Source organism: Vigna radiata, chromosome 1, assembly GCF_000741045.1.
Source record: "Vigna radiata var. radiata cultivar VC1973A chromosome 1, Vradiata_ver6, whole genome shotgun sequence".
NCBI classification, from domain to species: Eukaryota; Viridiplantae; Streptophyta; class Magnoliopsida; order Fabales; family Fabaceae; genus Vigna; species Vigna radiata.
In genome coordinates this window covers 7,207,480-7,222,454 of record NC_028351.1, presented here as the reverse complement: position 1 = coordinate 7,222,454, position 14,975 = coordinate 7,207,480, and the positions used below count along the sequence as shown (strand labels likewise).

General features: G+C 27.9%; 1 protein-coding gene across 1 annotated transcript in view; it reads right to left on the bottom strand.

Moving 5' to 3' along the window:
- Positions 1-12,972: 12,972 nt before the first annotated feature.
- LOC106756488 (LEAF RUST 10 DISEASE-RESISTANCE LOCUS RECEPTOR-LIKE PROTEIN KINASE-like 2.4) overlaps positions 12,973-14,975 on the bottom strand; it is a 12,722-nt gene continuing 10,719 nt past the window's right edge. Inside the window, exon 4 of the mRNA XM_022783379.1 lies at positions 12,973-13,737. Within this exon, the coding sequence (XP_022639100.1) occupies positions 12,973-13,737 (765 nt within the window). The remainder of the gene's footprint in view (positions 13,738-14,975) is intronic.

Below are 14,975 nucleotides of genomic sequence, written 5' to 3'. Positions count from 1 at the left end.
AATGTTGTTCAGATAAAAAGAAAACGTACAATCTACTTTTACAATCACTTATCTTTTCGAAGAGGAATTACAATATCTTTCTACTTCACTTATGACAGAGGAAAGAAGCTTTTTGTGTCCAATCTAAACGAAATTAATTTTGTCATTGTCACATTGCATTTTAAGTCTTCTATGAATATAGACTTATAGTGCAAATTTGGTTTCACAATTTAAATCACATAATACTAGTTAAAGACAATCTTTTACATCTTTAGTTCCAAGTTGAAGAATTATTATGAGTTCATAATTGATGTTGACTTAAAATAATTAGAGATAAAATAATACAGTATATCCATATTTATAAAATATTTAAACATATTTCACTTCATTCTAAAATCAATTTTAATAAAAAATAATTTTACAAACGTAATTTTGCTAGCAAAAATAACACATAATCGAGAAGTAATAACTCATGAAATTATTTTCCAGAAAATATGTTTAAAGATTTAGAAAATGACATTTTAAAAGTGGTAATTGGTTCAAAATTAGAGACTCAAACTATATTACGATTAAAAGATTTTAATATAAATAATTTTGTTATAAATGAGATTTATTATTTTAAAACAAACAATTTCTCTAGAAATAATTTTTCTTATCTGATTTCTTTTTAGGAATTTTTACTCTCTGTTCATTTGTTTGAATATTAGATCCTTAAGGTGAGATCTTCAAATTCATTTGATCAGTTTCTCAAATAAAGTAAGTTGGTTTCTATTATTTTCTTGGGTTAATTTTCGTTTTCCTCTTGCACTTAAGCTTTTCGTGGTTGCATGTGATGTTTGAGTCTTCTATAAGATTATTTATTGATTAATGGTCTTAAAGATATGTCTTGATCATGTTTTAGTTGTTTGTTACAAGTTTCTATGCGTTCGGTACTGTTTTAGACCTTTTAGAGTAGTTTGGTCACCTATAAGGTAAGGCGAGCTAACTATCACATTTTAAGTTACTATGATGTTTATAATCTATGTTATATGTTTGAAATGATATGAAATTGGTAGTTTTAGTATGGTGAAATATTGTTATGATTATTTGTTGAATGTTATTGGTTTTGATGAACTATGATTTATAGGAATTGTTGTCTAGTTAACTGGAATGGTTGTCGAAATATTGTTGTGATACAGGACAATTACTTGGGTTTTTGGTTTAGAATCTTATGGTTTGGTATGAAAAAGTTTTGATGAAGTTATTTGTTAAATTTTACTTGTTTTGCTGCTTGGACTTGATGAGATTGGGCATTAATAGTTATTTTGTTGTTGGATAATTAAATGGGTAAAATTATAAAGAATTGGTTAAAAATGTTGTTGTATTAATTCTCTGTATAGCTTATTGAATGTACTAGTTTTAGATGTCTAGAATTAGGGAAATGACTCATTTGGAATTTATTAAAACAATGTTGTAGTGATTTTCTGATTTGTATGATTGGTCTAGGCTGAATTAGTCTATTTGGTATGTTGAGTGGTTCTTGTGGTTGTTTTATGAAATATGTTTGTTTTGATTGAAATTAATGTTGAATTGGAGAATAATTAGTCATTTGATCAAATTGTTATTAAATCTAACACCTAAACCTATTTAAGAATCCTTAACTAAGTTAGGAATACCAAATCGGTCCTTTGAATAGGTCCCTGATTACCTAAAAGTACTTAGGTGAAATTTTGGTTTCTGATGTAGCATTGCAGGCCACTTATATAACGTCGAGCATTGGCCTTCCAATGGTATGAGTTTTGTTCTCTGGACGTGTGGTGTTGAGTGGTGATTATGTACGATTGACCGTTGGCCTTCTAGTGTCCTTGGTTTAGTCTTTAGACGTAGGGCATTGAGCAGTGGTCCTATATCATTGAGTATGCCTTACTACAAGTTTTGTTTTTTATTTTCTGTGTTTTCCATATACTGAACTATGTTGATTTTACTAATATTGATTCAATGCGTATAACTGAAGTGAATTGTTGATGCTTTCTTAATTTTAAGTAACGTAAGTATGGTTAAAGTATAATGGTAAACATGTATGGTGCTCGTGTATGTATGATGTTATGATAATGATGAGTCGTTATTGGTTATGTGCATGATATATGTGTTTGACGTAATTCCATGGATCTTGTGAGTAGATTATATGGTGATGTTTAGTAGTTATGTGTTTGGTGTAATTCCGTGGATTCTCGTGAGTAGATTGGTAGCGTTCAATAGTATATTTTTGGTGTAATTTCATGGATCTCGTGGAGAGGTTCTATGGTGACATTCAATAGTGTGATGTATTGGTGTAGGGACTCAGTCTTAGAAGTTATCTTGACACACCAATAACCATTCCATCTCAATTAAAGAAGGGAAGTTATGTCGTGAGGAGTAGTTAAAGATCATAATCTATGGTTGGATATTTTGGCTATAGGTAGTAGACAGACTAGTCTTATATGGTAGCTTGGGTGGACAAGTTGTTCCACCACTACAAGTGCAAAATTTATCATAGTCTAACATCAATACACATATTCAGACAAGTTTAATTCTGTGAGTAAGTATAAGTTTTTGGTTTGAATTGAGAGTGTAATTAGTATGTATGATTGTTAATATAAATGTATACGTGTGTTAAAACTTATATAAATGTTATGAAGAAACAAATTTGTCTTTTCTTATTCGTGATTATCACCTTAAAGGTGTGAATAGATAAATGTGTGCTAATTGGTGAGTTGGCACAAATGGTGTTGAAGCTGTTTTCTATTTTATTAGTATTAGAAATCAGTATTTCATTTTAGTTTTCAGTGTAATAGAATCCTTAGAGGTATAAGATCCTAGTATGTGTACATATTTTAGAACTGTCAAAACGGACCACCCGGCCCGGGCCATCACGGTTGGTCACTTAGTGAGTCAATCCAACTCAACTAATTTATTAGTGAGCCAGAAAAATTCGAACTTGGACCGACCCACCACGGGTTGGTGGGTAAACGGGTTGGCTCACTAGCTTACTTAATTACAATTTTTTTAAATAAAAAAAGTTACAAACTTTCGATAATTCAAATCTCAACAAATTTCATACCTAAATTTCATTCCCAACATGGGTGTTTAATTAATTTTGAGAATAGGGAACTTAAATAATTTTTTCAAGCAGAAAAAATAATAAATATTTTTTATAAAATTAAAATTAAATTTTAATAAAATAAAATTAGGTAAGTGGGTTAGTTGGTGGGCCAACCCGGTCCACCACGGGTTCAACCCGTGGTTCAACCCGTCTGAGCCAGGTTAAAATATGACCCGCATAAAAAATACAACTTTTTCAAACCCAACCCATCCCGAACTTGTGGTAGACCAGGTTAACCCACGAATTATAATATATTTTGAAAGTTCTAATATATTTGATCTTGTAAATATGTATAAGATAATCGAAATAGCTTATGTACATATTTTTTTTTTTTAAATTGTTCTCTCATTCTTTTGGATGTGATGTGATGCTTCTTTTAGTAGTTATATATTATTAAAATAGAATGTTATAATGATAAAGAAGATACTATGATTATATAATGTTATCATATGACACATACTTGTTCATCAATTTTTATCAAATCTTCATTTTGTATAACTTTAATAATATTTCTTTTATATATTTTTACTGAACTAAATAATTAAATATTTAAATTTATTTCTTGTCTATTTTTTTAAAAAAATTCTAGTGATATTTTCTATATCTATGTGCTTCGATTAAATTTTAAATATTTTACGATTTTAAATATTTTTAATTGATTTTTATTAAAGAATTGGTGCCTTATTACTTTTTTTTGGTCTAAAACCTTGTTTTTATTTTAAGGTCAGGAGATTATAATATTTCTTCTGCCTTTGTGTTTACGTCAGTTGTCAACTCATTAATTTTCATTTTTCTAATTTATCTGTCAATTATTTATAATTTTGTCATTCTTTCTTTCATTATTATTTTCTCTTCCGGTGAATTTAAAAGTAAAAGAAATGTAAAAAGAAAAAAGGAAGGTGGAGGATGGAAAAAGAAAATAATGTTTATAGAAAATTTTATTGATGCGATAAAACAAACTTGATAATAAAGTATTATATTTAGAAATAAATCTTAAAAATAATTTGATGTAAAATATAAATTAAAGTTAAAATAAAATTTAAAAGAAAATATAAAATTTTAATAAATAAAAATATATATTTCGTAATAAAAATATACTGAAATAAATTATTAAAATTTAAATAAATAAATATTTATTAATTTAATTAATTATTTATTTTAATATAAAATGGATATTAATGTTCAATTTCTATGATGTTTTGGAAACCTTTCTTTACTTTCTTCGATGTTTAACTTGTGTTTTGATTTTAAATGAATTTTAAGTAAAAGAGGTTACGTGAATGTGAGATTCTTTATATTAGAAACAAGATATTGAGGAATGAATAGAAAAGAAAAGAGAGTTTGTGTAAGCTTATAAATATTTTAATTGATATAGATAATAAAAAAATTGTTTTAATATATATAAAATTATAAAATGACAAAATTATTCTTATGATAAAATTATTATTATTATTATCATCTATATTGTTATTATTATTATTATTATTATTATTATTATTATACTATTATTATTATTATTATTATTATTAGTATTGTTAGTATTGTTATTTATTTAAAAACTAATTATTCGTATTTTTAAAAATAATTTTAACTAATTAAATTTATTTTGTTAATTTTAACTACGAAAATAAAATTATAATATTACATTTTAATTTATTAATTTTTTTATATATCACGTTCATCCTATTATTCACTGATTTTATCTTCAAATATCTTTACTTTTACCACAAAATCTTTTAAAAACAATAATAGCACTATTCCTCTCTATTATCTCAAATCCATGTATTTTACCTTCGTGAAATTCATCATTTAACAAAGCTATGATGAAAAAATTTTAAAAAAATTACCTCCTTTCTGATTTGACGAGTTTTGTGCGCTTTCCTTATCTGCTCATGTTTGGTAGATGAAAACGTGGTTTGAGGGGGATTGAAAAAAGAAAACAAAATAAAAACAAATTAAAATATATTTGAAAAGTAAAATAAAAATTACCAAAAAAATTAAAATATCTAAAATTTATGAGATAATTAAATTTTAGTTAAGCCGGTCTCTTTAATCAAAATCAGCATCAGAGGCCAATTTGGTCATTTGCGTATTGGTTACTGACTCTGATGAGTGAAACCAGNTCTTTTCGAAGAGGAATTACAATATCTTTCTACTTCACTTATGAAAGAGGAAAGAAGCTTTTTTGTGTCCAATCTAAACGAAATTAATTGTCATCTTCACAATTTTTCTCTACAAATTATTTTTTTATCTGATTTCTTTTTCAGAATTCTTAATCTCTCTCATCATTAATTTATTTGAAAATATTTTAGTGATCTTTAAAGCGAGATTTTTAAGTTCATTTATCAAATAAAATAAGTTGGTTTCTGTTATTTTCTTTTTGTTAATTTTTGTTTTCATTTTGCATATGAGCTTTTCGTAGTTGTATGTGATATTTGAATCTTCTATAAGATTATATGTTGATTAGTGATCTTAACGGTTTGTCTCGATCATATTTTCGTTGTTTGTTAGAAGTTCCTATACGTTTGGTACTATTTTAGACTTTTTAGAGCGGTTTGGTCACCTATAAGGTAAGGCGAACTAACTATCACATTTTAAGTTACTATGATGTTTATAATCTGTGTTATATATGTTTGAACTGATGTGAAATTAGTATTTTGGTATTGTGAAATATTATTATGATTGCTTGTTGAATGTTATTGGTTTTAATGAATTATGATTTATAAGAATTGTTGTCTAGTTAACTAGAATTGTTGTCGAAATATTGTTGCATTACACAACAATTACTTGAGTTTTTGGTTTGGAATCTTATGGTTTGGTATGAGAAAATTTTGATGAAGCTATTCATTAAATTTTACTTATTTTGCTGCTTGGACTTGATGAGATTTAGGGCATTAATAGTTATTTTGTTGTTGGATAATTAAATGGGAATAATGATAAAAATTTGGTTAAAATGTTGTTGTATTGGTTCTTTGTATAGCTTATTGAATGTACTAGTTTTGGATGTCTAGAATTAGGGAAATTACTCTTTTGGAATTTATTAAAATGTTGTTGTATTGATTTTCTAATTTGTATGATTGGTCTAGGCTGAATTAGTCATTTTTGTATGTTGAGTGGTTCTTGTGGTTGTTTTATGAAATATGTTTGTTTTGATTGAAATTACTGTTGAATTGGAGAATTAATGAATTAGTCATTTGATCAAATTGGTATTAAATCTGACACTTAAACCTATTTTAGAATCCTTAACTAAGTTAGGAATACCAAATCGGTCCTTTGAATATGTCCCTGATTACCTAAAAATACTTGAATGAAATTTTGGTTTCTGATGTAGCACTGCAGGCCATTGATATAACGTTGAGCACTGGCCTTCAAATGGTATGTGTTTTGTTCTCTAGACGAGTGGTATTGAGCGGTGATTATGTACCGCTGAGCATTGGCCTTCTAGTGTCCTTGGTTTAGTCTTTGGATGTAAGGCATTGAGCGGTGGTCCTATACCGTTAAGTACGTCCTACTACGAGTTTTGTTTTTGGTTTTCTGTGTTTTCCATATATTGAACTATGTTGATTTTAGTAATATTGATTCAATGTGTATAAGTGAAGTGAATTGTTGATGTTTTGTTAATTTTAAGTAATGTAAGTATGGTTAAAATATAATGGTAAACATGTATGGTTCTCGTGTATGTATGATATTATGATAATGATGAGTTTTTATTGGTTATGTGCATGATATATGTGTTTGACATAATTTCATGCATCCCGTGAGTAGATTCTATGGTGATGTTCAATAGTTATGTGTTTGGTGTAATTCCATGGATTCTCGTGAGTAAATTCTATGCTAGTGTTCAATAGTATATTTTGGCGTAATTTCATGGATCTCGTGGAGAGGTTTTATGGTGATGTTCAATAGTGTGATGTATTGATGTGGGGACTCGGTCTTAGAAGTTATCTTGACACTCCAATAATCATTCCATCTCAATTAAAGAAGGGAAGTTATGTCGTGAGGAGTATTTGAAGATCCTAGTCTATGGTTTGATTTTTTGGCCATAAATGGTAGAGGAACTAGTTTTATGTGGTAACTTGAGTGGGCAAGTTGTTCCCCCACTACAAGTGCAAAATTTATTATAGTCTAACATCAATACACATATCCCAACAAGTTTAATTCTATGAGTAAATATAAGTTTTTGGTTTGAATTGAGAGTGTAATTAGTATGTATAATTGTTGATATATAGATGTATACATGTGTTAAAACCTATATAAATGTTATGAAGAAACAAATTTGTTTCTTCTTATTTGCCATTATCATATTAAAGGTGTGAATAGATAAAGGTGTGCTAATTGGTTTGGTGTAGGTAGAAGTGGTATTGAAGTTGTTTTTTATTTTATTAGTATTAGAAATTGGTATTTCATTTTAGTTTTCGGTGTAATAGAATCTTTAGAGATATAAGATCCCGATATGTATATATATTTGATTTTATAGTTATGTATAAGATAATCGAAATAGTTTTATGTACAATTTTTTCTTTTTAATTTGTTCTCTCCTTCTTTTGAATGTGATGTGTATTTTAGTAGTTATATATTATTAATATAGAATATTATAATGATAAAGAAGATAGAAAGATTATATCATTTTTTAAAATGATAAAAGAAGGAAGATTAATTTTAAATATGATGACACATACTTGTTTGTCAATTTTTATCAAATCTTCATATTATATAACTTTAAAAATATTTCTTTTATATATTTTTACTGAACTAAATAATTAAATATTTAAATTTATTTCTTATCTTTTTTTAAAAAAAATTCTAGTGATATTTTCTATATTTATGTGCTTTAATTAAATTTTAAATATTTTACAAATTTAAATATTTTTAATTGATTTTTATTAAAAAATTGTTAATTTAAGTGTCTTATTACTTTTTTTTTTTCTAAATACCTTGTTTTTATTTTAAGGTCAGGATATTATAATATTGCTTCTGCCTTTGTGTTTACGTTAGTTGTCAACTCATTAATTTTCATTTTTCTAATTTCTCTGTCAATTAGTTATAATTTTGTCATTCTTTCTTCCATTATTATTTTCTCTCCCGGTGAATTTGAAACTAAAAAAAAAAACAGAGTGGAGGATGAAATTCTTTGAATTAAACGAAAGTAATTGAAAAAAAGAAAATAATGTTTATAGAAAATTTTATTGATGTGATAAAACAAACTTGATAGTAAATTAATATATTTAGAAAATTAATTTTAAAAATAATTTGATGTAAAATATAAATTAAAGTTAAAATAAAATTTAAAAGAAAATATAAAATTACTATAAAATTTTAATAAATGAAAAAATATATTTCGTAATAAAAATATACTGAAATAAATTATTAAAATTTAGATAAATAATTTTTTTAGTAATTTAATTATTTATTTATTTTAATATAAAATGGATATTAATGTTCAATTTATATGATGTTTTGGAAACCTTTCTTTACTTTTCTTCCAAGTTTAACTTGTGTTTTGATTGAAGAATGCATGTAGAGAAGTGAATTTTTAAGGAAAAGAGGTGACGTGAATGTGAGATTCTTTATATTAGAAAAAAATATTGAGGAATGAATAGAAAAGAAAACAAAGTTTGTGTAAGCTTATAAATAATTTAATTCATATAGATAATAAAAAAGTTGTTTTAATATATATAAAATTATAAAATGACTAAAGTACTCTTATGATAAAATTATTATTATTATTATCATCTATATTATTATTAGTATTATGTGATCTTCTTTTATGCCGCAAATCCTTTTATCGCTAGAATAAAACTTAGATTTAATGCTTTGTTAACTTTGGAGTATTTAGTATTTATGAAGAGGAAAAATGATGGATTAATTTTGTTTCTTCTGGAAAGAAGGAGGACTGACTGAACATTCAATTTCGATTTTCTGATGTTTCAAAATATATTAAAAGGATTTTTTAAAGTACCAACGTTTTGTAGATGTTGACAGTACCAAAAAATCCAATGAAAAATCTGGATTGGATAACACTATTGTTAATATGTTATTATTATATTATTATTATTATTATTTATTTAAAAAATAATTATTCATATTTTTAAAAAAAAATTTAAATAATTAAATTTTATTTTATGTTAATTTTAACTACAAAAATAAAATTGTAACATTACATTTTAATTTATTAATTTTTTTATATATCACGTTCATCCTATTATTCACTGATTTTATCTTCAAATATCTTTACCTTTACCACAAAATCTTTTAAAAACAATAATAGCTCTATTCCTCTCTATTATCTCAAATCCATGTATTTCACCTTCGTGAAATTCATCATTTAACAAATCTATGATAAAAAAGTTTTAAAAAAATTACCTCCTTTCTGATTTGACGAGCTGTGTGCGCTTCCCTTATCTGCTCATGTTTGGTAGATGAAAACGTGGTTTGATGGAGATTGAAAAAAGAAAAAAAAAAAAACAAATTAAAATATATATGAAAAATAAAATAAGAATTACAAATTAAAATATTTAAAATTTATGAGATAATTCAATTTTAGTTAAGCCGGTCTCTTTAATCAAAATCAGCATCAGAGGCCAATTTGGTCATTTGCGTATTGGTTACTGACTCTGATGAGTGAAACCAGAAAGAAGAAACCCTAATAACTGTAGGGGGCCAGGAGACAGAGACACATAAGACCAGGAAAATTTTGCAGTCAACCTTAAACTCTGGTCAACAAAAGCAATTCACTGAAACCTCCCATTTATTTTTTATTGAATATATATGTCTAAGCTACAAAGATAATAACNAATAATTATTTTCACAATGATTCCGATATTAATTCTGTTAATTCATACTATTTTTTATCAATTTTTAAACACTAAACTTGTATTTTGCATTCGAAACAGAATTTACTCAAAATAAAATAAAATTGTATAAGACATATCAAACAAGAAGAGTTTTTAGAAGTTCAGGTTCTCAGTTGAGATTTTAGTGTTGTCTAAAAGACTTGATATATTGAAACTTTTTTAACATATTTTAAAAAATCAATGTATTTTATAAATACAATAAGAAAACAAAAGCCAGGAAAAAAAGTCCAAATTCGAAGTATACATATTATAGTGAGAACTATTTTAAGTGGGATGATTTCTTTAGAGCTGTTTTGTAGAAATTAAGTTGAGAAATCAAAACTCGCAGTGGAAGAAAGATTTAAGTTTCTAAACTTTACTTTTATTTATAAATAAAAAATATCATAAAACTTAATTTTTTTCTTGATTGATCTTAAACGTTATCTCTTATATATATATAATCTGATTCAAGCTTTAATATGTATTTAAAAAATATTAAATTAGAAAATATATTAATCATAACAAATTTTCCTCTTGTGAGTGATTACTGGTACAGGAAGATGTACGAGAACAAAAATCTGACTAAAAACTATAGCTAATGTCACTGGCAAGTATTAAGTATTATAAAGTAAAAACAAAAACAAACAAGATATATCATTTATCTTCATACTGAAACTTATATTTCAATAATCTCATAAATAAACACTACTAGATGACATTGCAATATAGCATTCATCAGAAGATGAGAGGAAAATGGGAAAAAAAAAGAAAAAGGAATGGAAGACGTACCGCTACTATTATGAGGAGAACAGTGTTCANGTGTGCAATAATATTTGCATGAAACTACGTATTCATCATTACCACCATCGCCGCTGCAACTTCCGTTACTTTGCTTGCATCTTCTGCAATCGTGAGGAAAACCATAGTAGACCCCAAACCCATCCCTCAGAATTTCTTTCATAACTTCAGCTCCATCATCAAAATCATTATAATGATNGAGAGGAGCGGCACTGGGCACGCGCAAATGTCTCGTGCAATTCTCAAACTCTGGGTATCTGCGGAGCGTCTCATTCTGACTGTATTCCTCCACAAAGTAATACGCACCACCCCAACACGTAAAGTTGCGGTGTTCTATAAGGAAATCTGGGAGGTAGGCACAATTTGAAAATAGGATGATGTTGTATACTGGCACATAATACTGGANCAGTTTGTTCACCAATTTAAAGAAAACGTCAAAAAATTCAGGAGAACAAAGATCGTTGACAGTGTAGGTTGGCACCACTGTCATGGTGCGAGAGGTGTTGTCGACATCCTTCACCGTGAAATTTTGAGATTCGTAACGAGTATCGCAGATGAGCTGGGATGATGCATCGCCGCCGTTACATTGAGAGGGTGGATTCTGTTCCCAGAAAGGATCAAAGATGGCGGACACGTTGGCGCTGCACCCGTATGACTGCTCAGCACAAAGCGGTGGCGGTGTTTGAGAGTGGGAGTGTGGCAAAGCGATGCACAGCAACCAAGAGACGGTGAGTGCAAACGCAAGGGGCGTGGTGTGGAAGTGATTATGCTTTTCATCCATTCTCACACTTCTTCTCGCATAAATCAAAGCTATATATAGAAGAAGCACTATTCTTTTCATCACCTTATATATACCAACTATGCACACACACTCCTTCTTTCCTCTTACTTTCTTCCCTCCCAAACGAAAGACATTTCAATATGACTCGGTCTCTCCATCTCTTTCTTATTNAAAGAATTAGGGAACANACTCTGATCGTTACCTTTCATTTTGTTTTTTCCCCTTGTAGGTCAATGATTATCAGAATAATTTGTAGTCAATTCTTTTACTAGATTTCTCTATAATTTGTTGTGTAGTATTATGTCATGTTAATATTTTCTCTTTAAAAGAGTGGTGAATAATATAGCTTTGCCAATTGGCTCATAGATTCANCTTCATGAGTTATGAAATTGTTTCAACAACTCTCGTATCGATTAGCAGTCGAGGTTTAAGTTGATTGAGTTTGTGTCAATGACCTTTTAGTTCTCAAAATTTTCATAGATGTAAGCAAGAAGGTATAGAAATACATGAATTAATGTTATGGAGGGAAGAGGTACATATGCAGCAAAATTTGTGTTAGTTTTTATTGAAATAGCTGCATGAGCTGTTGCTGATGATAAAATTACACATTGTATATTATTCTTCAAAGCTTGAAAAGTCACCCTTACAAGGAACGTAAATCTGAAGTTCCACCTAATATATATATATATATATATATATATATATATATATTTGCCAAACATACAGAATAAAAATTAAAAAGAAAGGTGTTATTTATAATTTCCTTCTCATATGCTGTAATCTTATTTCAATACACTATATTATTTATATCATTTTTTAAAATAATTTACAAAACATTCATCACATTTCTCCATAGTTAATTTAATTTCTTAACCCCCAACAACTTCTCTTAATCCAATAAATCTCTTGGTTACTTTTGCTTTTGTTCTTTTCCGTCGTAGGAAAATTCTTATTTCGAATATTTTTTCTGTTATTAGATTTTTCTCTATAAATTTGTCTCTAATCATATCATATTAATATTTTCTGCTCCAAACAGTATAAACTACACATTAATGACGCTTGATTTTTGTTTGCCACGACAGTTTTAACCCACGTTAGAATCTAAGGAAATTAGATTTTTCTTCCGACATTCATTTATAGTCCTTCGTTAGTTATCATTATCTTGTTCTATGCCTCCTCTGTTTTTATCAAATTTCTGACATTTATTGAATTTCTGATCCACCCTCTGTCACACGACTATCAAAATACTCCGGCCATTCTAATTTTGTTTATATATATACACATTTATACAAATTTCAAATCACATGCTCATCTCTAAACATTCTGATACTTATGCAGATAAAATTAATATTCCAACTGATTAATATATATTATAAAAGTCAATATTAAAAGTTTATTTGAGATATTACAACTCAAACATAATTGTGTTGAGTGATCTTTAAAAAAACAACATTTAAGATCTACTCAGACTGAAAGGAACTAGTGCTCCATTCTTGCACCAATCCAATGGAGGGATAAGAAAGAACAGGTTTTGGGGGTATTTCATGGGAATTGATGTTGCCTTCTAACATTTCTATTACTCTACTCATAGTAGGTCTATCCTTTGGAAACGTTTGAATGCACCACAAACTAACTGCAATCATTCTCCTTTCTGTCTCTTTTTCTTTTGACGCTATCACATCATCACTTCTCAGATCTTGGTCTTGCTCCAGCTTTCTGTATATCCAATCTGGGAAGTATTCACTTGTTTCAGTGGCTTCTTCATTAATATTATTCCTCACTCCCACTATTTCTAGTAGCATCATTCCATAGCTATACACATCAGATTTTTGTGATACTCCACCAAAATGTTTGTTGCACACTTCAGGAGCTACATANCCTATNGTTCCTCTNGCNTCTGAAACTGAAATAGTGCTCTCTTTCCCAGGACAAAGTTTTGCAAGCCCAAAGTCTGATATCTTGGGACAGAAGTTGTCATCCAAAAGAATGTTATGTGGTTTTATGTCAAANTGTAAAATACGAGTGTTGCATCCCTTGTGCAAGTACTCTAATCCTTTGGCTATCCCTTTTGCAATTTGCAACAGATTATCCCAAGTCAAAGATGAAGTTCTTTCTAGTCCCTTATTACTGATGAACTTGTCGAGGGAACCATTAGGCATGAATTCATAAATAAGGGCTTTCTTCTTTCCTTCTAAACAGAATCCAAGAAGTTGGACAACATTAACATGAGAAGTTCTACTGATACTGGCAACCTCATTCATAAAGTCTTTTCCATTTCCTTTTGATGCCGTTAATAATTTAACAGCCACATGGTAACCATTGCGTAACTCTCCTTTGTATACAACACCAAACCCACCTTCACCCAGCTTAACTGTGAAGTTCTTCGTCATTTTCTTGACTTCTGAAAATTTATATTTCTTTTGTGCTAGACTTCCATGATCTCTTAAGAATACTTCAATATCTTGCTCATTAGTAATATGAAATTTTCCCTTTCCTGTTGATGACATACGTTTTCTACAACCTATTACGAGGCATATCATGAATATTCCCATTGCTCCACTTACAGTACCTGTAACACCTGTTAGCAGATGAGAAATGTTGACACCTCATTCTCTGATCTTCTTCTAATCTCAAATGTAAATAGTAAAAAGAATTATGGTTAGGGTCAACACCCGACTAAATAATAGGACTTGCTTTTATTTGTTGTCTTATTTCATTTTATTTTTATTTTTATAATTTTTGTTTAGTTTTTAAATAAAATAAAGTAAAATAAAAAGAAAAATAAAAAATATACTATTTCGTTTTACTATTTGCACCCCAAATTAACAGTAAAACGAAATAGTATTTTTTATTTATTTTTTTTTCTTTTCTTTTTCTTTTCCCTTTGTTTATTTTTTATACTATTGATTTTTCTTTTTTCTTTTTTCGTTTTTTTTTTAAAATAAAATAAAATCTAATAATAATTAAAGAGCTAAATCAAAAGTAAACTAAAAATTAAAAACGCAAAATAAATAAATAAAACAAAAATAAAATGTGACTAAAATAGAATCTAACCCTATTATTTATTCATCCAGACGAAATTGGGTGTTGACAGTTAGTAAATTTTATTTTACTCAACTTTGAAAATTTATTAGAAACCAGTAGGAAATATTTAGTGAAAATTATATTAAGCAGTAATTTAAATTGTGATTATTTTACATGATTATGACATGTATACAATCATGAAGACATAACAGAGAAACACAAAACTATAGTATTAAAAGAAGTGGTGGATGTGAAAGTATGAAAGGAAATATAGATTTTTATTACCTAAAATAACGAGTTTCCTCTTTTTGTCCCAATTTCCTGCAAAAGTAGATGAGCAAAGATGATTTCGTCTCGGATTCCTAGAATATTGGTGAAAATTTGGTTGAAATGTTGTTCAGATAAAAAGAAAACGTACAATCTACTTTTACAATCACTT